The following is a 24,987-nucleotide window of genomic DNA, read 5'->3' on the forward strand; positions in this document are numbered from 1 at the left end:
AGATACAAATTAAAATATGGACCTTATAATCAGTATAGCGTTTAATGTTTCAACGCTCATGTGATTTCGAATTTTCGTTTTTATTAAATGTACTTGGCTGAATAACCGCTCGACGTCGGCATTCGACCAAGGCAGGACTGCATTTGCAGAGCAACTGAAGCCAATTCCTGAAAACGGCAGTTTCCGCCAGAATCCCGATATTTAAGAACTTCAGCCCAGAACTTAACAGTATCATCGACATTTTCCCACTCTACCATGGTTATGTCGTACAGTCGTTAAATTGTATCTATATTAGGAGTACCAAAATACTCAAGGATTGGAGAGATTTGTTTCTTTTTGATTTTTAAAATATTTTCAACAGAGAATGCATCAAACTGTAAACAAAAAAAAAAAAGCTGCGTAAATTTGCTCAAAAAGCCAGAATTCCCGCTGCCCGCTGTTTTCATATTTTTCCCGCAATCACGCTTCAAAAAAACCCAGATCTGACGGGAAAAAAGCGGAAATGACACCACTGTTATCTATCTCTGTTACCCCCACTGAGGGCCACTTACAACACTGCTTCATAAATCAGCTGTCAGCTGGAGGAATTGGTTTTTTTTTGTTGTGCGCTGGCGAAAAAGAAGAAAAATTGCAGTTCTGGTGTTTTGCTAGTGATTTTCGCCATTCTCTGAACTTTGGCAAGGCCCAGTTTATTCAAAGGCGGTTACTACATTGGAGATGGCCATAGGAGGAAGTCGGATTTTCAATTGGCTTTTGCTGGCCGCTTGGATGGCGTCAGCATATGCCGACGTCACGGGTGGCAGTGGTGGTGGAGGTGCTACCACGCAAAATGCCCTGCTACTGGGAAAGAAGCACAAAGAAACATCGGAAGCGGCAACTGGCACTAGCCTGTCCCAGTCGGGAGTGTGCCCACGAATGCTGCGCCACGTATTCGAGAATGCGACACCGCGGGACGAACAGCAGGCCGGAGTCTTTGAGGAATACAAACCGTCACCGGACAGCGCGGAACCCATCGAGGAGGAGGCGTACCTGTGGAACTGCCTTCAGGCCTGCTGCGACAAGCGCAACCACACCATTCCCTGCAACGTGGTACTGGTTTTCAAGGGAAAGTGCTACCACATCCGCTGCAAGAACGATGATGGCTGCTTGCCCAAGCAGCGGATTCGACTGGCCAACGAGAAGGTTCAGATGGTGCTGGTCAACCCAGTGGGCGAGGCCTCCTGGCCCCAGCTCCTGAAAGCAGAGGCAGCCAAGCAGAATGCCGAGATCCTGCCGTACGATGAGGCAGCCCTGAATTTCTGGAAGCAGCCCAGGCGATTGGGATACCTAGCGTCACGAAATCAGGTAAAGAAACCATCTCATCAATCATCAAAATATAATAATTTACCTTTCGACCTTTTTAGGAATCCCCTGCCTACGAAGACGAGGATTTCCCCTTGGCCGACAAACGAATGAATAGCCAGATGATCCTCCAACCGGACGAGACTGATGTGCTGGCCAATGGGGAGCTTGGTTACTACGATCAGAATTCGAAGTTCACTGCCTGCGACATCGAGAATCCCTGCCCGCCACCCCAACAGTGTGTGCCCCTGCAGGCCAATGCTGTGACGGGAGTTTGCACCTGTCCGAATGGATTTGTGTGGAACAAGCAGCGTAAGTGCGTGATGGCGGCCATTCCGTACAGCTCCTACCTCACCAGCAACGAGGTCGTGCAGCCAGAAACGGCGGCTAGTGACAATTCGCCAGAGGTATCGTCCTCCCCCTCAAAAACGGAGCAAAACAAAGACATCGTGGTGTCGGTGATGTCCAAGGAGGTTCGCCTGCCGGAGCAGGAGGTGACACTAGCTGCCTTCACGGTGCCCGATGAGCAAACCAGCAACACCAAGTACAAATATCTCTGGACACTGATCTCCCAGCCGAAGGGACCAATGAACGGCACCATTTCCGACCAGAGCAAGTCCAAGGTGAAGCTATCGAACCTTTCGGAGGGATTGTACACCTTTAAGGTCACCGTAACGGGCGACAATGGAACTTTTGGCGAGGCGACGGCCAATGTGACAGTGCTTCCCGAGAACCGCATCAACCAGCCGCCACAGGTTATTATTTCTCCCCGGGAGCAGATCATCCGGCAGCCCACCACAAATGCCATATTAGATGGCAGCACAAGCACGGATGACGACAAAATCACCAACTGGCACTGGGAGGTGATCTCGGGGCCCATCGGCTATCAGCCAGTGCTGCCCGAGGTTAACACCCTCCAGCTAGATCTCACTTCACCGGGAAACTACACGTTCAAGCTCACCGTAACCGACTCGAACAACATCACCAACTCCACAACGGCCACGATAGCAGTGCTGAAGGAAACCGACTATGCTCCAGTGGCCAATGCTGGAGACGCCGTCATCCTCTATCTGCCGAACAATAATGTCACTCTGAATGGAACGGCCAGCTCTGACGACCACGAGATCGTGGCATGGGAGTGGACAAAGGACGCCAGTGACGAGGCCAAAGCTGTGGATATGCAAAATACCAGGACTCCATACGTCCAGCTATCCAATCTGGAGGAGGGCATGTACACCTTTGTTCTGAAGGTTACTGATGGCAGTGGCCAGTCTAGTACGGCCAAGGTTCATGTCTTTGTGAAGCCTCCAACGAATTCTCCACCAGTTGCCAACGCGGGTGCCAATTCGGTAAGCTTTGTTTTGGATGAAGAGTTAACTTGAGAGTTACCTATATTTCCTTTCTTCCAGACGACTAGCTTACCCATCAACTGGGTGCTTCTCAATGGCTCTGAATCTAAGGATGATATAGGCATCAAATCCTATCTATGGAAGCAGTTGAGTGGCCCCAACAACGCTGTCATTTTGAAGTCCAACTCTTCGGTGAGTAACTAATGGGCTCAGGGACTTCATAAAGTTAATCCAACTCTCATGGTCTCCCCACCAACAGATGGCAAATGCCACTTCCTTGACGCTGGGCCTCTACCAGTTCGAGTTGAGTGTCTCGGATGAGAATAACAACACCGCCACTGACACCACCTGGGTGAAGATAGTACAAGAACGCAATGCACCTCCGATAGCCAATGCTGGTGGTGATCACAGCATCACCCTGCCGGCCACTGCAATCTACTTCAATGGCTCCAAATCCTGGGATGACCTGGCGGTTGTAAAGTATGCCTGGACGCGGGAGGACAACAGCCTGGCAGCTGGTGTCATTGTAGCCGACACCGACAAGCAACCAGTGATGATTGTGGGTACTTTAGGTTAATTAACCCAACTGATCCTAATCAAGACTACTCCTTCCTAGCTCACCAACCTCGTCAATGGACGCTATGTGTTCAAGCTGACCGTGAGTGATGATCAGGGTCTAACCAGTTCGGATACGGTCAGCGTGAACGTCCATCCCGATCCCATGCTGATGCACCTCGTCCAAATGACCCTGCCCATGGGCATCTCAGTGCTCTCCCAATCCGAGCTGGATTCGGTGGTGCAGAAACTGCAGCTGTTACTCGGAGATGAGAACAAAATCCAGATCAGGGAGCTTAACTATGACCTGCATACGGGGGCGGCTGTTCTGGTCTTCTATGTCAACGATGGCAACGGAAAGCCTGTCGATGGCTTGCATGTGGAGCGCCAGTTGAGGGCCCAGCTGCAAAAGGATGCCTCGATCCTGGGTGCCCTTTTTGTGGACATACGCACAACGGTTTGCCAAAACAACTGTTCCGGTCACGGCAGCTGTAATCCCACCACAAGAGCCTGCATATGTGAGGCTTTCTGGATGCCTTCGGCTGGGTTCTTCTTCAACAATCAGGAGGCCAATTGCGGTAACTATATAATCGTGGAGTATTGGATAGTGTTTAATATCCATTGATGGTCTTATTTCAGATTGGTCTATCCTCTACGTGTTTGTGGGAGTCATTGTGGGCTGTCTTCTGTTGTCGGGGGTCTTTTGGGGCATTGCCTGCGCCTGCCGTCAGTCGAAAAAGCCACGTCAGCGCCAAAAAGTGCAAAAGTATGCTCTGATAGGTAACCAGGATGAGGAGGCAGCTGGTTGTAAGTACATAGAGCATCTACTCAGATTAAAATAACCATAACATCTCTATGGCTTTCGCAGATTCCCGTAACACATCGCTGACTGAATCGGAAACCGATTCCGATGTCCTGTTCGAGACGCGCACAAAGTCCAACGGCTTGGGCAAACACAAGTCTCACCATCATGGCAGCAGTGGCGGCAGTGGCTCCTCCGGCCGCGAGGGACACAAATATGGCATCCAAAAGCTGGGCCGCAAGATCAAGGCCTAATTAGGCCGTTTATATTAAGTGTGTGTTAGTCGATCAACTATACTGTGTGTGTGATATATATACTTTTACTCTCGGATCTTTTGTACTTTCCGGCCACACCAATTCTCTGCGTGTGTGTGTGTATACTTGCCACTTTATATGTTCCTTTATGTACAATTACCTATGTTAAGTATTTTTATTCATTTATTTCTTATTTATAAGCTGCTGCTGTGCAATAACGTTTTATGTTTACTTTTATTTAATGGAAATATTTTACCTCGATACTTTTTAATGTCTGTATATAGAGATAGCTGTTCACAATCAATGTAACAAACGACATGTAACTGCTTAAAAGTGCATTATATCCACATTAAACGAAACCAATAGATGACAAAAATGTCTTTAATTAATACAGCAAAGCCAATTGAATCTCATTTAATTTATAGGAGGAAAGATTTATTGCATTTGCCGGTGAGGTCTGGTAATTTATATGCAGAAACCATCCTCCTAATGAATGCTCGATGCATCCCAAAACATTTATTATTTGACGGCTGGAGATTGACATTTTTTTAACCGAACTTATCGATGATGTTTTTTTGGCCAAGCATCTGTAAGATCCGGCCCACACACCTCATACCAAACTAGGTTGGCAGGCGGATTTCTTGCCAATTTTTGCACTGAGACTCATATTACTTTTAGTATCATATCACTTTTTTGACACTTTGATATAAAAAGTTCTTTAAAAATATATATTTCTGATGACAAGCTTGTCTTAGATAAAAGGTCTTAGGGTTAGACAATGGTATTAATATTAAATATTTTGTATTTTTTTCTGTGTATTTCAACTGTTACGTTTTTTGGTGAAATATCTTTAAGAGTGCGGCCGGATTTCTTTATTCGCTGATTCAGTCTGAGCAGGGGCTTAAGTATTTACGTGTTTGTTATTGATTTTAGCCGGATTTGGGCGGCTTGACTGGGTCCTGACCCCCTCCTTCTGGCCACATTTCGGCTGTCACGCGCGACCCATTTTTCACAGCTGGGAGCGGCCAAGACACGCGATTTCCCCATAGCCGTGTGGCGCCCGTCGCCTGTCGCCTGCCACATGTCATGACCATTGTACGCTGTCCTCTTGGCTCTAATTACCCCAACCCCCCACACACCCACTCCTCTTCGCCCATTATTATGATCCTCAACCTACTTGCTCCTTTTATCCAAATATTCAAGCTGACCTTTGTGGCAAAACAGCAAGGTTCTTGAACTCATCTTCAAATACCCACCCACCCCACTCCATTTTCTTGGTATTCAAAACTGGCATAATTGTTTGTTTTCCCCTCATAAGTCTCAATTAAACGCCTCTGGTCGGAGGAATGCCACTTGAATTCTTTTCCACGAACTCTTCAAAAATTATGAATTTTTAATTTCTTAATATTCGGATCTCCCGACTAATTTGCATGATCTCTGATCTCAACTGATGACAGTTAACAGCTGTTTTGTCAGATCGGCTGAGGGGGGGAATGGACAATAATAATCACCTTTATAAAGCGACTACTTCCCCCTACTTCCCCCTGTACCTCTCTAACCATCCCACAACAGGTGGCTACTGGTATTATCATTATTTTTGTCATTTGTCAAATCAGCCTAAAAAAAAGACATGATTTTTTTCTATTTGTTTTATTTTTTAAAGCAAATTCCTCTGTCGCTTTGAGTTATGACCATTTTGCATAAATTATCGGATGTCTTTATTTTGTTTTTAAAAAATTATAAAACAAAAAAAAATTAAAACGTTTACTTAAGGAATTCGGCGTATGAATGATTTATGAGGTGGATTGTTAAATTAACAGCATTTTCAAGACAAAATAAAATCTCAATCAAAATGGCTATTAAATATTAATTTTAAAACTGACCTGGACATTAATAGGCAATTAAATTGGTATAATTAAAATGATATAATATTTTTTAAGGGTATTTGTTAGTCTCTACATAGAAACTATGACACTTTAAGTCGTATTTTATCTGAAACTTAAAACCTAATGATAACCAAAGTTTTATTGACTTATCAGAGAATATATTTTTTTTTGCATTTTATTTTAAACCTAAAAGGTTTTGAAACTAAAACCATTTCAAGGTTACTGGTTCTGCTTTTTTTTAGGATTTGTTTCGTTGGACTATTTCATTAAAAAGTTATAAAACTTTATCAATTAACATAAACACAAATTCGAGAGACAAAGAACAGAACCCGTAATAGAATATCCAGAAACTGGCTTTTATATTCGTTTTTTTTTTTTGTTTGATTTTTATGTGATTTAAATGAACACAAAATTTTAAATGGCCAAGGGGGGAGTGATGGGAGGAGGATGTCTCTTTTTTTTTTTGCAAAATTGGCACACGAGACAACGGTTGAGTGATTTTTAATGTATTCGTGACAATAATTTTTGGTGCTGCTGATATGGGTGGCGGTTGGTGGGGTTTTTTTTGGTGGGTGGGTGGCGGCAACACCATAAAATGTTTGTATTTTTTGTCGTTTTATTTACGTTTTATTATCGTTTAATTAGTCCCTGGCATTCATCTATGAATGCCAAAACTTTGTTTGCAGTGCCACATCCCAGCCCAGACTCACACTCTCATGAAGAAACACAAATAGAATTTCCATCGTCATGAAGCAACTTTATTGTTCTAGGGCGGAAAAAAAAATGCAAAAAAAAGTTCATAGCCAGTTCATGTGTGGGATGCGAAAAAGATGCCTGGGGGAAGGGTGACAACAACAGACACTGAGACTGGCACTGTTTCCCGTCGCAGGTCGTAGGTTGAGGTCGTTGGCGTGGGCGAACTCGATAAACAAGCTGAAAGTGCACAAACAGTGAGTGCAAAAAGTTGATAAATGGCCCATCCCCATCCCAATCCCCACTGTAAACAATAGGCAAACGCAAATACAAAGTGACTGGGTGTTCTTCCCCCCCAAAAGAGTTCTTTTCAAAGAACTCTAAAAAAATGTATTCAGTTTTTTTTGCTTCAAAGATAATTAGGTCGTAAATATGGTTCTTTATTTTTTTAATGTTTTACAAACAGGAGGGGTGTTGCCAACAATTTACAAAGTTTTTGAAATTAAATGTCAGTCATGGTTATAATCGTCTATGATCAATATTAGCAGAGTTATTAGGACTGAGGGTTAAGCTAACTCTTGAGAGTTAAGGCCTTTGGTTATTAATGAAACTCCTCCATAAACATGACCTTTTAATGGAGGGGAAACTTCATAAATCACAGTCATACATAGACTTATCGCACCCACTGTCTTGGGCAACTGTCACCTTCGAGTGCACTTATTTTAGCCAACTCTCAATAATTCACTTTTAGCGCTTTCCTCTCCCGCGTAATTCTGTAATTTCCCGCTGATGCACCTGTCGGCCTCCGCCTGCCTGGCTGCGCACCTGCCAAGTGCTCGGCGAGCTTCGCAATTTGAGCTCTCAAAGGTAGCAGCAAATTGAATGAAAAATAAAAATAAAGCGGGAAACTATCAGAGTCAGAGTGGGGGAGGAGTGAGTATGACTGGCAGCCAGTGGAACTTCCGTTCTCGACTCAATTTTCTATTCAAATTGCTGTGGGCCATAGATAATGCAATCGGCTAAGCTAAACGGGAAAATCGCAAAGAAAGCAAAGCTAGTGCACATAGTAGTGGTCCGCACAAGTTCAAGGTCAATGCCATTGTCATTGTATCTGCGAGATTGTATCTGTATCTGGTGGGGGGATCTTGAAAGTGCAGCAGTTGGCGCAGCTGTTGCGACCGCCGTTGCCAATTAGTAGTGCCTCAAATTTGTCTCATTAGCCGCAGATTAATCTAATGCATTCGAAATTTGACGTTACATTTAGAACGACTGCGTGGGCGACTGTTTCACCTGAGAGCCTTGCCAAGAGTATCAGAGAAGAAAGGTTAAATTCAAGAGAGAAAGACTAAAGATACAAGGGGGCTATTACTATGTTTAATTGACTTATTATAGAATTAAAATGAAAAAATCCCAAACAATTTCACAATTTATAGTAATTCCTAAAGAATAAATTAATAAGCAATAAGTAATAATAATAGTACTCTTCTTAAAAAAATTAAATGGAAGCCCTTCAGCTAGAACTTCCCCTCAAGGGTTGTTTTCTTATAAACACCATTCCCTACCCCAAAAACTGTGCTCCATATCCCATAATGACGCATTTTCGAATTTAATTTTGTCCTCGCTATTGTCCACTAAGTTTGTTGGTTTAAGGCGCCAATTGAATGGGTTTTGGGGGTCGAGTCGGGTCAGATTGCAATCCCTGCAATACCAGGAGCAGGGTGTGTTTGTTTTGACTGTTTGTCTGTTTGGTGGCAACACCGAACTTTGATTGCCCGATTGCGTGGGCCGGGCCAATGTCTTTGGACAAGTTAGTCGTGCTCGGCGATTCGATAACAATTGTGTAGTGCCAAAGATAAGCCATAAATAAACAAAAAAAAAAAAAAAGTGAACATTTCACCAACAACATTCTGCCACTCATATCTATGTAAGACATACGAGGGCTGCTCTACCTGAACACCTCAAACCGCAAACCGGTTCGCATATTCTTTTCACCTGGGCGGACTGCCAGGCCGGGGATGAGTGCCAGAAAAAGTGCCAAAATGTATATAGTTTCTCTATGGCGGTGAGATGTAGTGCAATCAGAAAGCATAATCGACCCAATCGACCATGAAACTGAGCAACAAGCCAACGGAAGCAATCTACAAGATACATTTCCCATCGCCCAGGCCAGATTCTTCTATAAACAATAACAAGTTTTTTTTATGTCTTTTCAGCACAACAATAGTTTATAATAGAATTTCCTGTGATAAAATTTACATCAAAATTTTAAAGATCAAAAATCTATTTTTATAGAAAAAGGGGTTTTTTGGCCTTTTACCTTTCAAGATCACCAGGTAATTATTATTTGAAAAAATTCCCGATCATGAAAGTAAAGGTAATTCAGTTTTCAGTGAAAACCTTTCCCATCACAAGATCAACATTTTCACACTTCACTTCACAGGTTCCACACTATGTTTAATCTTCTAATCACTTATTTCTTTTTTGTATTTTTATTTTATTGATAAACCCCGTATGTGGTACGTTGGATTTCTGATTTATTATTCCTTTTCAAAATCAGTTAGTAATCGTATTTCGATTTCAGATTTTGCACGCGCGACCGCGACGAACACATCTGAGTTATGAAAACTGAATGAAAAGCAAAAGCAGAGCAAAGTAAACTTGTTTGTGTTTGCCTCCCCAAACGACGCCCGCCCACCCCCAAAACAAAAACCCAGCGAGAGCGCCAGCTTTCAGGGCATTTTGTTGTTACCAACACTGGCAATGAGCGCAAGGCATTGCCAGCAACCAAAAAGCCAGCCAAGCCAAAAGCTTTCCGATACTTGTTGCTCTTGTTTATGTTTACAAGAGTTCTATGCGTCGTTCTCTCTTTCGCTCTCACTGGTAATATAAATAATAATTACTTTTAGAGAAGTAATAAGGAGAGAGTGCCAAAGATCAAGTTGAAACCCGGCTTTGTTTCTCTTTCTGCCAGCCGTTGCAAATTTGAATTAAGGCTTCACCCTTTTATTTTTTTTATTTTTTTATTATTTTTACTTTCTTGTAATTAAGTTGAACTGCAAGTGGAGCGTGTGAGATCCATGGGGTTTTCCACATCTTAATTGAATTCATTCATAAATTATCTGCCCGAACCGGACCAGCCAGTCGCTATCTGGAAAACATCTACGAAATTGGTTCATAAGTCAGAAAATTAAATGAACGCCCATTCGGAAAATGGATTTTAATTGATGCGGTTTGAGATAAAAAAAAAAAAAATAATGTTGGAATCACTGGAAAATTTCCTCTAAATGGATGTAAATAGAAAAATTAATTAGAGGAGTTTTTTTTCTTAAAGCCAAAATATAAACAAAGGTAGTTTTTTTTTTAAATCAATAAAATGTAAAAAAAATATAGTATCCAAATGTATTTCCCTAGAAGCCAACAATTAAATCAAGAAAACTAAAATTAAGTTACTACGCCGAACATAATTTATCCCATAAACAGACCGAAAGGGGCGCCAAAAAGATACATCTCAGCATACGCATGAGAAACGATCGCCGGATCGGCCCCAATCTCTCAGTCTCGGGCAGAAGTCTCCTGCTCCTCCTGCTTCCGTCCGGGTGTCCGCCTGTCCGCATTTCCCCCCCATTGACGTCAACGGCGCCCGCCGACAGTCAGTGAGGCAGGCCAGAAGAGGCACGTACTGGAAATCAAATTATGTAGTTTCTACATTATATAGACAAAGGCGACGTCGGCCGCAGCAACAGGCTACAGAAATAAAACATTCGGTTCCACTTTAGAACACAAAAGCAACGAAGAACCCCAGAGGAAAGATTTCCGATCTTGGCGGCAACAATTTTATTTATAAAGAGAAGACCCGCACAAATCTTCAGCCGTTCTTAGGTCTGTGTGGCTTTTTCCTTGGGCCAGGTCGAAAGTGCAAATTGCCAGATGTTTTTTTCTTTTGTGGAAACCCCCATTTGGCCAACTGCAGTTGACGCATTTGAATTTCATTAAACAAAAACCGCATGAAATTAATTATAAACAAATAGCCAAATCGTATATCTCAATTTATGTGCCGGCTATTTGAATCGTTTGTATACATATAGTGTTTTGTTTTCCTCAAAAAGGAAATCATGGAAACGTGTTCAAAAACGTTGGAAAATTTAATTATATTTTCATTACTACGGGGAATTAAATGAGTGGTATTATAGGTATTACAGACCTTAACTTGACTAAAAATCTAGATTTAACATAAGATTGAATGCCTGATGAGAAACCACATTTTAAGGCCTGTTACAGAGACCTAATACTTTACTAATCACAAACTATTTTAGTAATCTTAGCTAAGCCCTAAAAATAACACCAATCTAAGCTCAGATGAGCTATTTTTTTATTACTCTAACTATAGGTACTGGGTAGTATCTCAGACCTACATTTTCCGAGAATTTCCACCCGCTGGTCTTGGCACCTCAATTACCAGTTTCTGTCTCGGAGAACGGCGAGTGTCATTGCGTCACAAAACCAATCATAAACAATATTATTATATAGGTAGTCAAAAAAAATATCTAAAGAATGAACGCCTTTGTAGTCCAGAGGCCTTTCACTGACCATTAGAGAGTTAAATGGACGTCTGTCTGGTTTTCTGGTAATTTTCAAAGCGGCGACGGTCGCCTCCGGGGTTAATGTACTTTGCGACCTAAAACCCTTAACTCTAGTCTCTGGGCGGGGGCTCTATACCAGAGGAGGGGGATTTTTTTTATTGACAATTTACCTGATAGTGGTGCCGGGGATATATGAGACGCGATCGCAGAGCGGCTGCCGTGTGGCTGCCACTTGAAGTGGCATTCGGGGGCTGGGTTTGCGCCAGCAGCGGGCTCCTCGTCGATGTGACGACCATTATTGATCTCTGATTTTGATTTATTCACTTGAATTTCTAAATCAATAACCGTGTTTGAATCACTCACTTAATAGAGTTTAATTTTCTTGAACTTTCTCGGTTCGGTTCGGCACACACACTTTTATTTATGGAGCTACCTTGTGGGGGGGTTTGTTGGCATTTTTCCTAGGAATTCTTCTATTCGAACAACCGGAGAACCAAAACAAAAACATTTTTCATTTATATAATTATTAACAAGCTCAACAATTAGCATTCCGAGGGGAGCTTGGTTAACAACAGAATCCAGGGAATTGTACGAAACTGTGTAATTTATCCGCATAATCGCATTCTGAAATCGTTTTTCGTATTTCGGCTAAAGTATTTCAGTATTGTGGCGCATAAACAATTATCAAGCATCTGGTTTTGTGCTTCGGCTTTATTGTGATTATTTTTATGCTTTTATTTTTCTTTTCAGATTTTTTTTTGTAGCTTATGGCTTGTGGAGAAGCAACCGTTAACCAAAAAAATAAAAAAGATACAAAGATACAAATGCCGGGGCGGGAAAGGCTTACACAAGAAATGCCAGGGAACAGGTTTTCGTGCCTGGCAGTGGCAGTGACAAAAGTATCTGCAAGATACACAATAAGCGTAGCTGATTATGCCTGCCTTCTATGGCTAGATATTGTCCACAATTCTCAGAAATAGTCTTTTATTATTTTGGAGTATTTATCAATAATTAATGATTAAAAAAAAATCTCTTTCAAAAGCAATATAACTATAAATTTCCTTTTCAGAAATTACACTTTACTTTATCAATTCTTGACGATCTTTTTAATGGTCTATAAAATACAAAAACCCTTTTAGGAAATTCCACGCCTTTTATTACAGACATTCCAGGTTTTTCCACTGGCCTAGACTGTATAGTAAGGCACATCCACCAGATGCAAATGAGTAACTCCGTGAGATGCGAGTGACATCCACAGCTTCTTTGGCTTCAGACCTTGACTCTATTCGACTTTGGTCTGGTTTTTCACACCTTTATGGGCGTGGGGACAAGTTCAAAGCCCACATGCCTCGAAAAAACGAGAAAACCCACGTGCTGTGGTTTTTCCCCATTTCCGTTGGTGTTTTCTTTGTGTCTTCACTGGCCCTATGCATGTAACTGGCTAATGAGTTTCCGCTTGGCTAATGCAGTGGCTGTGACGTTAAGGCGTTAACAGCTTTTTCCTGTTGCACTTTTGGCCAGGCCAACAAACAGTTGGTACCTGGCCTGAGGCCTGTGGGCGACTGTCTGATTGATTTCTTGTCTGCTGCCAAAACCAATAACAACACCAGGCCTACGCAACAATTTCAGTTTGTGGTTTTCGAGAGGTTTTCCGAGTTACGTTCGACTGGTTTCTGCTGTTAACTCGTTTTATTAGCCCACTTATGTATTATTTATTTTAGCAATTTATGGAAATTTATTCTTGAATTTTCTATGATCTCTGCACTCAATTTTGAGACATAATTCGGTCATGTTAACATTTTATTTGATTTTATTGGTTTTCAAAACTTCTAGAATGTATTTCTTGCACTCTACATTCTCCACATCTATGTATCTTTTGAATCTTAAACGTCACATATGTGACGAAAAGAAAGAATTTGTTTTATTTTTAAGCCTATAGTATTTTATTTTTAGCTTTCTTCTAATTTATGGGCTTTCGAATACATTCGATTTACGCACTTTTTCACTTGGATTTATTGCGACTTTTAGGCATTTTTTCTCTATTTCACAATACTACGTTTATTTAAGTAATTTATTGTTGTGATTTTATTTAAGATTTTTTGTTGTTTTAAAAATATATTTGTCGTTGTCTTCGATAGCGCTCTACGAACTCGACGGTTGAGTGTTCGACACAAGACTGAGACTGCCAGGCTGCCTCGACAAAAGATACAAGATACAACTGCGAGAGAGAGTCTTCGGGCCAGTGACTATTCTCTTCCGGAGAATCAGCAGCGAAAGAGTATCTGAGAGAGCCTGATGGGGGAGTGATCTCTCCCTAAACAAGTTATTTGTATTATTCGGCTTGGTGCGAAACAGATTTGATTTGATTTCTTGTTATTTTTTGATATTTTTACATTTTGGCAATGATTTGCGAGGTATTTTTCGCGGAAATCTTTCACAGATTTCACCTATCCCCCCAATGAGCTTCTCGGGCAATCGCATCATTGTTTATATTTACAATTTATTTATTTGTATGACTATTTTGTTTTATTTACTCGAACTAAACAAACAGCAATCATCTCAAATTGATTTGAGTTCGACACGTGCGTTCGCAAATCTTTTAACATGTTTTTTGGCATTCGTTTTTTTTTGCTTTCTTTTTAGTTTACTTGATCAGATTGTATTTGTTTATCCATTTCAGTTTTTTTTATTTTTTTTGGTTGTGTTCTTTTATGTATTTCCAGGAAATGGCAAAGTGGAACAAAAATAAGCAAATCTTTGAAAAACGTAGAAAAGGCCAAAGAGCGCCACCTACATCTCACAGCTACAATCCATAAGATACACTGAACTTGCTAGCCCACTAAGTAAGGTCACTTATGCAATATCCCTGCAGAATAATTCATCATCTTGGCAAGCATCCTTCAGATACATACTTGCGCTATTCAGGTCAGCAAATTAGTCACTAAATCACTGCCAGTTTCTTTTGAAAATGCGTTCATACGTTGAAAGAAATATTAAAGAGATGTTCGCATTTAACACTACTTTATTAAGTGTCAAGTCCTTCAACTGAGTCACTGCTTTTCCCCTGGTTGTAGAGAGTATCTGTGAGTATCTGTTCGGTGTATCTATGTAGAAATGAATGAATGAATGGGGCTTTCGCCTAAAACATCTCTGAGTCATCGTCATCGGTGGAGAGCCGTGTCTTGGGCTTTGAATCAAAACAGAAACACACACTTGCCCCGATCGGATTGCCACGCAGGAGTTTCAAGCTCTGACTCACCCATCATTGTGGGAGCTTCTCGTGTATCTCGTGGATGCATCCGCATCTAAGAATTAGTTAGCTTGCGGCCCGGGCCCGCCTCTTCCTCCCTGACAAGCCACGCATGCGCTTCATCATTTTCGTTGATTTCCCTCCTCTCCAGATTGGAATTTTCACGCGTAATTGATTTTTATGCATTTCCCTGCCACTGCCTGCCATTGCCCCAATATTGTTTATTTATTTAAGATTTTTAAATGCAAAGCGTGCTTAACACGTTTTTTTCCCCGTCTCTTTCTGGACTTTTGTGATTTATTTGTGACTCGGAATTGGGTCACTTGGGTGTTGCGAGTGTAAAGGGGAAATAATTCCTTGATACAACATTTAATCGAACCCCCAAGGGAAGGGATTTCATTTCTGGTTTTTGGTTTTTTGGACAAAGATACTCGTAATTTATGCGTCCAATGGGTATTTTTGGTGATTAAAAGGGTCTTGAGTGCTACGATAATCTGTAAGTCCAATAACCAAGGGAATTTAAAATTAAAAAGCCATTAAAAAAAACCCAAGTGCCCAATTTTAGGGTTATTATTCTACCAGCTTTAAGAAAATATCTATAGCTATTTAAAGGCATTACTTAAGTGTTTTCATTGCTTGGCAAATGTACATACATATATGCGTCGTTTATTGAATTATTATCTAACAAGATATGGAAACCCTTCCTTCTCCCAAGCCCATCATCGGGTCTTGTTTACAAATTCAATTAGAGCTCTGGGAGTCATAAATAATGACGGCTTATCCCGATCGAGGCAGACACCTTACAAGCATCCGCCTTTACAAACACCTGAAAATGCTAATGACACCATCTCAGACAATCCAAAGACCAATTTGTTTTGATTTTGGCCATGAACTGAGTAGCATATCAAAATAATTCAAGTTTGGCTTTTGTTTTGATTTCGACAAGCATATCTATTTCTAATGCCATTGCTATTGCTATTCAGAAAAGCAAACAGCCGACAACAAATGACATAATTGTTGTTTTAGCCAGCCATGTGGAATTTCGAGTGGAACTACTCACCTTGACATTGGTGGGCATTAGTGGTGCATTAACTTTCATGCTGGAATCGAGATCAGGTTGCTTGGATAATTCCCGATAGGTTTGTTCTACGGTCGCGATGCGATGAACCTCGGGCTGAACTGTGTTTTTCGTAATTGGTTTCTTATTCGTCAAAGATAAACGTCGCACGCTGCCAATTCGAAAGATACCTCTACTACCATCACTGGCACTGACACTCGACTTCCTTCTGCTCCGATTCCGTCCGGATTTATTGCTAGTACTACGATTTGTATCTGACCCGCCGGAAGTGTCACTGGGCTTCTTTGGCTCGTCGTGGGTTATACTCAATGTTGTCTTTTTGCACCACAAGCCGCTCAAACGATTGCCCATGCTATACGGATTTCACATCAACTTTCCGCGGGGGTTCAGCACGATCTAACACCACACGAAGTAGTTTCCGAGCTATACTAGTCACTCAGGCACACTGTCTAAACAATTAATCTCGAGATATTTACACAAATTCTCACAGATCTGAGACATCCAGAGGCAAATGGCAGAGATACAGATACAGAACCGGTGCGCATCTCAATTCAGCAAATACTGAAAATGGAATTCTTGCCGAAAACCACAAAATGCCAGACCCAAAACACATTTGTCCGTCCGTTTTTATAAGTAGCTTTTACGTATTCGTGTGTGTTTGTTGGTTTTTTTTGGGGAGCTTTATAATATGAACAAACCACCAGCGACACCAACACTGACGCCGACACCGACCCGAACCCAAACCCCTGAGAGCCCCATACCCAAACCCATCGTCACATCAAGTTTGTATTCGTATTTCGACGGAGGGGACTACTGTCGGTCCCCAAAACCTCGGGAAGCGTACTACTAATCGATTTTTTTCTCTCTCTAGAAAACACTCTCCTTGAGAAGGGGGTCTGTCTCTCCGGGAAGATTCCCCCAGACAAGCCCAGGCAATTAATATGCTCGGTCCTCTGTCATATAACTTCACATAATATTAACAACAATCTTCGAGACTCACGTTCGCGTTCTTTTGTGTTTTCTGTTTGCACTGAAGAGCTTGTCAAATAGTTAAGAACTCTGGGGAGAAAGAAATTAATTGATCGGCTATGGGTAAATATGCACAGGGAAATACCCTCAAAGATCGTGTGGGGAATTTATAATAAACGAATATATTTTGACCCTATAACTCATAACCGATAAAACTTTTATCAGAAAACTAAATGGGCTCTCAAGTTTTGTTTGTAATTTTTAATGTTCTCATTGGGAAGTTTTCTATATCAGACCTTTAGGATCTTGTAAGATTGCCACCTTATCAACCTACTCGTAATGCCCTCCAATATATGGGTCATCGGTTATTATTATTATTTTTTTTTTAATTAAAAGGTTGTTGGCTCTTCTAATCTTCCGATCAATGAACACAAATACCTTTGTTTCTATATTTTAAACTGATTAGGAGTAGGACTCTTATGGGGACAAACCCCTTTAAAATATAGGTATACCCTAAGAAAGGGCATTCGCTAACAAGAAATTTGCTTAACGACGCACGAGCCATGCTAAAAATCAACGCCAACTGCCGATTATTCATAGCCGGTATCCATCCAATAATGTGGTTTTAGCGTTATATACTCTGCGGGCCACTGTTTCCCTCCCTTTTCCCCCGTTTCTGCTTTCTCTCTTACTCTCTCTCTTGGGTTCTGTTTTGAAAACGTGCTAAATGTTATTTATTAATTAAGTTGACGCTATTTTCTACCTATTTACATAAAACAAGGTAACAGTCGCCAAGTGTGAAAGAGAGTCATCATCGTTTCTGGACGAAGCCGGTTTTGGGAAAGTCGCAAAAGTCAGGGAGTGGTTCCAGACCCCAGACCCCAGACCCCAATCCCTAATCCCCATCAGTTCTCCAATCCCAGAAAGGGTCGCGTGCGAGGTGTGGGTTTATGTACATATTGCCTCAAATATGGCAACTGAGTTTTCACAAAAAAAAGTTTACTAATTATATTAAAATAATAAAAAAATAAAATATAAAGAAATGAGTATTCAATCCTTATCTTTATTGAAATATTGTGGTTTTTTAATAATTGTTTTTTATTTTAATCTTCAATTACTGTTATTTTCTTTTAGTGTATGCAAAACTATAATTAGAGAGAACCTAACAATAGGCCTAGGCGGTATCCGGGGAGTGAAAGGACTTTGGGGCAGCTTGATAGAGAGAATTTATGAAGAGAGAGAATTAACAAAGCCGGGAAGGAGTTCAAATGAGTCATGACCTTTGGCTCGCTCTGCGTTTTTAAAAATAGCCATCGGCAATTATTCCGAGTGTGAATTTATAAAGCCTAAAGGGTCGATGCTCAGTAGTTAATGAATGGAAGAGGTATATGGGTTTCAAAGATTAAGTCGAAAATCCCCTTCTAAAATCCCGAAAAATGCATTGAGGGCCTATATGACCCACTGCGATTTCTATATCTTTGCCAGTCCTTATCCGATTCTTGAACGGAATACCTTAAACGATTTCTGGATCGATTCTCTACTAATCTGCATCAAAATCTAGAAACACATAATTTTTGAGATTTATTGTCAAAATTTCTGGGTGTCCCCTTCTAAAATCCCGAAAAATGCTTGGAGGGCCTATATAGCCCACAGCGATGGCTATATCTTGACCAATTCTTATCCGATTCTTGAGCGGAATACCTTAAACGATTTCTGGATCGATTCTCTACTAATCTGCATCAAAATCTAGAAACAAATAATTTTTGAGATTTTTTGTCAAAATTTCAGGGTGTCCCCTTCTAAAATCCCGAAAAATCATGGAGGCCCACATATGGCCTATATGGCCCACAGCGATGGCTATATCTCGGCCAATTCTTATCCGATTCTTGAGCGGAATACCTTAAACGATTTCTGGATCGATTCTCTACTAATCTGCATCAAAATCTAGACACAAATAATTTTTGAGATTTTTTGTCAAAATTTCTGGGTGTCCCCTTTTAAAATCCCGAAAAATGCATGGAGGCCCACATATGGCCTATATGGCCCACAGCGATGGCTATATCTCGGCCAATTCTTATCCGATTCTTGAGCGGAATACCTTAAACGATTTCTGGATCGATTCTCTACTAATCTGCATCAAAATCTAGACACAAATAATTTTTGAGATTTTTTGTCAAAATTTCTGGGTGTCCCCTTTTAAAATCCCGAAAAATGCATGGAGGCCTACATATGGCCTATATGGCCCACAGCGATGGCTATATCGCGGCCAATTCTTATCCGATTCTTGAGCCCACAGCGATGGCTATATCTTGACCAATTCTTATCCGATTCTTGAGCGGAATACCTTAAACGATTTCTGGATCGATTCTCTACTAATCTGCATCAAAATCTAGAAACAAATAATTTTTGAGATTTTTTGTCAAAATTTCAGGGTGTCCCCTTCTAAAATCCCGAAAAATCATGGAGGCCCACATATGGCCTATATGGCCCACAGCGATGGCTATATCTCGGCCAATTCTTATCCGATTCTTGAGCGGAATACCTTAAACGATTTCTGGATCGATTTTCTACTAATCTGCATCAAAATCTAGACACAAATAATATTTGAGATTTTTTGTCAAAATTTCTGGGTGTCCTCTTATAAAATCCCGAAAAATGCATGGAGGGCCAATAAGGCCCACAGCGATGGCTATATCGCGGCCAATTCTTATCCGATTCTTGAGCGGAATACCTTAAACGATTTCTGGATCGATTCTCTACTAATCTGCATCAAAATCTAGAAACAAATAATTTTTGAGATTTTTTGTCAAAATTTCTGGGTGTCCCCTTATAAAATCCCGAAAAACGCATGGAGGGCCTATATAGCCCACAGCGATGGCTATATCTTTGCCAATTCTTATCCGATTCTTGAGCGGAATACCTTAAACGATTTCTGGATCGATTCTCTACTAATCTGCATCAAAATCTAGAAATCTAAGTCTATATAATACTCACATTTCCGTAACTCCTGATACTAGAAGGACTCAAGCTGAAAAGTCGCCCTAGTTGGTGGTGATGGGTGGGCGATCCATTGCTATTCGCCGATGAGATATCCGTGAACATGGGGGAGTGTGAGTGATCTGAGAAGATTGAGTATAAGCATTTTATTTTATTTTTAAAATTATGATTATTTTACCGCTCAACACTGGCGACATGTCCTTGGGGAAGGAGAACAAATCATTGTTGTTTCTGATGTCCGAGGAGTTCAAGGTCAGGCTGGGCTTGCGCACCCCCAGAAAATTGGAGGCCGAAGAGGCGCTGGAGCAGCCGCTCCCACCTGCCCCCGAGATGCCATATCCCAGGCGGGTAGGCGTGACATTGGGCAGGTGGTGGGACTCCAGGGGCGAGGCGGATTTGGGTATGCCACTGCTGCAGCTAGTGCCCGGAGTGACCCGCTTCAGAACAGGAGCCGGCGGCAGCTGGGAGGGAGAGGGCCGGAAAACGCCCACTGTGTGCGGATGGCCAAGTGTGCTCGGGTCACCCGGTGGCTGTTTGGGAATGGCCAATCTTAAAGTTTGCCGGGCAGCTAGCCTTCTTCCAGGCGCGTACTTATTGGCCGACTGAGCAGTCGACGCCTGCTGCGGCAGCGACGTCGACCCGGCGTTCTCAGTGTGGTGAGCTTGCGCCGCTGTATGCACTAGCTGTGGTGAGTTCATGGCTAACAGAGAGTGAGAGAGAAACCTGTTGCTCTCTGGGTTTGGTTTTATGTTTTAATTTGTTAAATTATAGTTTTTTTAAATAAAAATTTAATTTTTTATTTATAATTTTTTTCTATTTATAATATTTGATTGGTTCTTTTTTCTAGGTAGGTAGTTTATTTGTTTATATTGCTTTTGTTGTCACTGTTATCTCTCTGTTAACACTTTTTTATTGCCTTTGTTGCTTTTGCACTTTTTGCTTTTTTATCAATGAATTGTTTGTTGTTATCGTTGTTGTTGTTGTTGTTGAGTATTCAGGGAACTGCAATGATTGCATAATTATATTGTATGCACATGCGTGTGTAAACAAAAGCGGCTGAGCGGTATAATAAATTAACTTACAACTCAGTCGGCAGATTTTTTTATTGCTGCAATTTCTTGGAACGTGCCAATGGCAAAATTTGCTTTTGCCAGCCTTTTCTTCTTCTTCTTTTGACCCACTTGTCTTGGCGGGAAGAATACAAAAAAAAATGCAGGTAATACCGTGAATATTTTTCTTAATTTTTTTGATGACTTTTTTTTTCTTTAATTTACCGGATTTGATGTTCCCACAGTTTTAGTTTTATTTTTTTTTATTAAACTTAATTTTGAACTTGAGAATCGCTATGCTACGTGGTCGAGAGTCTCAATCTCCGGAGCAAATAATATGAGAATTATCCGACAATGAGAAATCTCCGTCGAATTTTCGTGACTTTGCGTGGGACCAGCGACCATAAAAGCCACACGCCATTTAATTCTCGGGTTAATCTGTAATAAATATATAGACACATGTATGGGCATCAGTATATATATACCGAGAAATTCGTTTTAGTTAAATTACTTGGAAACGTGAATGAATCTTAAGCTACAATATGGCTATGGCTATGACTTTATTTGTCTAGAAATGGTGGGTTGAGAGATAAATGCCCTTGAACTGGGTAGAAGAGAATAGGTCTAACTGGTATAGATTTTTATTAAAAATAATAATCAATTGATTAAGTAATCTAATTGACCTGGTTATAGGTTATCTTGGAAACTAGTTCAATTATATACCGAACTGTAATCGAACTTGGTTATGTGATATTGGAACTTGCATCCATTCATATCCCTTACAATTTATTGACAATTTATCAATTAGAGATTTGTTAACCCACTTGGCCAATTGCAGCTCCGCTGACAACTAATTAGCAACAATGTCAGTTGGAGTGCACACACGCTGATTGATGGCCAGCCATGGCGATTGACGATTGACACGAAATATTAAAGAGCCATGTTCCCAGGACGGGGTTGGCCAACAATTAGTGAGATATTCTTTGAAGTTGCAGTCGAGGAGTTGAAGTGCAATTTGCATATGACAGGCAGATCGGATACAGACAGTCAGAGATTACAAAAAAAAATCCAAATGTGTGATTCGTGAAAAGCCGTTGGCCTCTGGTTCGCCTTAAAGAGCTGCAAATTTTTTGAATATTTGCACACGGATTTACAATAAATTGCAATTATGCAAATTGAAAGACTCGAAACGTTTTGGAGAGTCGCATGGAGCTCGTCGGCCAGAAATGCCAGACATTAATCATGGCGAGTATTTAGCAATTATTGATATTGACGGGGCGTGTCAATGGCTGGGCAATGATAAATGATTTTGGCATGTCGAGTGTCGAGTTTTGTTTGTTTTTCGATTTTTACAAATATTATACCAATATTACAGAGTAGACTACGAGATAATTGCCTTCTATACGTCCTTTTTACGAGAGCTAGAAACTAATATACAATGTAAATTTGAGAATGGAGCATCAGGAAGAATCATCAAAAAATAAAGATTTGGAAAATGAACATGTTTTGGAGGAAAACTCAAAAATATCCCGCCGATGGGTGCATCCCTGGCGCCTCAAGGTGGCGCCCCTCTTCAAGCCGATACGCCGACCTCTATTTTCGGGCATGAATTTCAAGTGTTACATGGTCACGGTCTTGTCCGGTCGGAGGAGGAACAAGCGCTTCTTCCTTAACGTGACGCGCTATTACAGGCTGATGCCGAAGGTCCTTTCCACCGTTTTGAATACTCTTCGATGGAAAAACTGGCACACTTTCTTTATGCTCACTACGGCGCGAGAATTCCAACGCTGGCGACTTCGGTATCCCATGAGTCCAATAACATTTGGTATAGAAAGTGTAGCGGTTTCGAAAACCGAGCAACTCCTCAAGAGACTGTGGACTCCCAAGCCAAAGCCCAAGAGGAGGGAGGCCAACGGAAGGAAGAATCGGAATGGGAGCTTAACAAACACCACAATTTTTGATGAATAAACTTAATGACAACATAAGGAAGGTACTTTTCCTATGAGATATGGGAAGAATACATACTTCAGATGATAATCCGCAGGCCTATGGGGTGCACAAGGTTAATTGCGGATTTATTTTCACGTTTCTGAGTTCGTTCATCTGTATGTCTGGCCTCAGGGCGACTCGGCCATCGAACTAAAGGTGAAATTTATACGAAATTTATATAGCCATACGATTTTCCCGGTAAACAAATTTAGTTTGATTTATTTGATGCCGCTTTCTTAGATAGACACTTTGACGCGCTGCCGGCATAAGTCAGGATGGCCGAGTGGTCTAAGGCGCTGCGTTCAGGTCGCAGTCTACTCTGTAGGCGTGGGTTCGAATCCCACTTCTGACAAACTTTTTTTTCTTTTTCTTTTTTTTAAACTAATTTTAATTAATTTATTTTATTTAAAAAAAACATCTTTAATTTACTATAATTAACTTAAAATTAGTAAAATCAACAAAAAGAAAGTCAGAACATTTTCTGGCACTCGCTACTTTAACAGTCAGGATGGCCGAGTGGTCTAAGGCGCTGCGTTCAGGTCGCAGTCTACTCTGTAGGCGTGGGTTCGAATCCCACTTCTGACAATAATATATTTTGTATTTTATTTTGTATATTTTGCTTCTTTAATGGCAAGTAGTACATATATTTTCCGCTTTGGGTGCGGGGCAAAGACCCTCAAATCACAATCAAGCCATTTCTCACGCCTTACTGACAATAAAAAGTGGAAACCTACATCGTGGCTGGGGGCTTGTATTTGTTTAGTGTATTGTGGTTCATATTCACATGATATTGGGTAATCGAGGGGGCATTAAAGTGCATTAGGCGTGCCGCAAAACGGCTTATCACGGCGCGAACATGACGGCTGCGTCGCAAGTCATTCATCAAACGACTGACCGTGAGGAGGTGGCTTGTTTGGCTACTAATGGATACAGGTTTACGGCCAGAGGAACGAATCCCCATCCCCGAACACTAGATAAACACTCGAAACACAGAACTGATAAACCCGTCCAGACCCCAGACCTCAGACCTTGTGCGGCAAATGCTTTCGATTCCCCATTCCGATTTTGTTGACGCAGTGGGTTTGCGCAATTCTCTGCATTCGCATTTATAGATTTATACATATATATATATATTTTTTATATGATACGAATATATACTAAACAACAGAACTGACCCAGCCGAATGGCATTGAGCTCCTGCCCTGAAATCGGAATCCAAGTCGGAATCAGAGTCAGTATCATAATCCAAACCCAACTGTGTCAGTTGCTTCGAGTGACTCTGCTTTGTTTACAAACAAATAGGGAAGAATTTCATTTCACCTCGAAGTTAAATGGTGTCAGTTCCATATTTATCCATACCTCAAGCTTTCTGCAATGTTGACATCTATTTAGGCATAAATAAAATTCATTAAATTACTTGCTGATTGGATGATCATTATTGATAATAACTGGGTTTAGCACTCTCCACTCTAGCATAGCTCCCAACAACTAAGTACATTTTGTTTATATTAGCTGGGATATTAAGGCAACAAGTTCAATGGCAATGGCTTGTCATAACATTTTTCGATTTGATTTTTCCGTTTCCAGCATCACAATTTCAGATTCTTGAGCTTTTGGTTATTTTCCTTTGATAAACAAATAATTAGCGGGAAAAATGCGCAAATGCAAATTAGACACATGTCTATGGCTCGGTCTCAGCTCATATCTATCTGAAAATACTCTCCCCATTATGAAGATGTGTCGGCATATATTCAAAGGCATTCAAGGCATAAACAATGCCCATCCATTCTTTGTCAAAATATTAATTTGAATTTCCTTTCACTACCGAGCACTTTCGTGCAGTTTTTTGCGGAAAAACTGTCGTCGACTGTCGTGGCCAAAACTCATTAAAATATCCATTTCCCAGCACTTCGACATAAAATAAGCAAGAAGCTTCTACTACCAATCATAATAAATAATAAAAAATATTAAAAAGCAACAAAAGACAGCCGCCAGTTAATGAGAAGGGTTCGCAAGCCATTCCATTCTCATGCTGGCCTGCCACGCCCCCCTGAACCGGATTATTATTAGCGAGTTCGGTCTTTTCTTTATTTTTTTAACGTTGCGGGTCTTGACCTCTTTTCCAGTTACGCTTTTTTTTTTTGGGAAACCCATAAAGGCCAGTACGGAGTTATAGATATTAATGGCACAATTCT

General features: G+C 41.0%; 3 protein-coding genes and 2 non-coding genes across 9 annotated transcripts in view; 4 read left to right on the forward strand and 1 right to left on the reverse strand.

Moving 5' to 3' along the window:
* The window catches only part of Sarm (sterile alpha and armadillo motif), a 39,294-nt gene extending 18,760 nt beyond the window's left edge, over positions 1 to 20,534 (reverse strand). The window contains exons 1-2 of one of the 5 annotated variants that reach the window (XM_017244728.3): positions 19,933 to 20,534; positions 19,752 to 19,876 (exon numbers count right to left, since the gene is read on the reverse strand). In XM_017244728.3, coding sequence (XP_017100217.2) covers positions 19,752 to 19,876; positions 19,933 to 20,452 — 645 coding nt within the window. In that variant the 5' untranslated portion in view covers positions 20,453 to 20,534. Of the gene's footprint in view, positions 1 to 9,197; positions 9,335 to 11,630; positions 11,934 to 13,458; positions 13,643 to 15,770; positions 16,155 to 19,751; positions 19,877 to 19,932 lie in introns of those variants that run through there. The other 4 variants (XM_017244733.3, XM_017244730.3, XM_017244731.2 and 1 more) reach the window with 4 other exon arrangements.
* Positions 718 to 4,677, forward strand: LOC108127593 (dyslexia-associated protein KIAA0319-like protein). Its single transcript, XM_017244740.3, has 7 exons — positions 718 to 1,344; positions 1,404 to 2,690; positions 2,751 to 2,882; positions 2,950 to 3,249; positions 3,307 to 3,823; positions 3,885 to 4,052; positions 4,114 to 4,677. The coding sequence occupies exons 1-7, from the start codon at positions 718 to 720 to the stop codon at positions 4,299 to 4,301; spliced, it is 3,219 nt and encodes a 1,072-aa protein (XP_017100229.2). The 3' UTR covers positions 4,302 to 4,677.
* A 1,721-nt stretch (positions 20,535 to 22,255) lies between the features above and the next one.
* LOC108127501 (uncharacterized) lies at positions 22,256 to 22,771 on the forward strand. The gene has a single exon (XM_017244600.2). It carries the CDS (start codon positions 22,256 to 22,258, stop codon positions 22,769 to 22,771), a length of 516 nt encoding a protein of 171 aa, XP_017100089.2.
* Positions 22,772 to 23,061: 290 nt separating this feature from the next.
* TRNAL-CAG (transfer RNA leucine (anticodon CAG)) lies at positions 23,062 to 23,144 on the forward strand. The gene has a single exon. It is a non-coding gene; the product is annotated as a tRNA-Leu (tRNA).
* Positions 23,145 to 23,294: 150 nt separating this feature from the next.
* On the forward strand, positions 23,295 to 23,377 carry TRNAL-CAG (transfer RNA leucine (anticodon CAG)). The gene has a single exon. It is a non-coding gene; the product is annotated as a tRNA-Leu (tRNA).
* Positions 23,378 to 24,987: the final 1,610 nt, after the last annotated feature.

The sequence above is a fragment of the Drosophila bipectinata genome, chromosome 3L, assembly GCF_030179905.1.
Source record: "Drosophila bipectinata strain 14024-0381.07 chromosome 3L, DbipHiC1v2, whole genome shotgun sequence".
In the NCBI taxonomy this organism is placed as follows: domain Eukaryota; kingdom Metazoa; phylum Arthropoda; class Insecta; order Diptera; family Drosophilidae; genus Drosophila; species Drosophila bipectinata.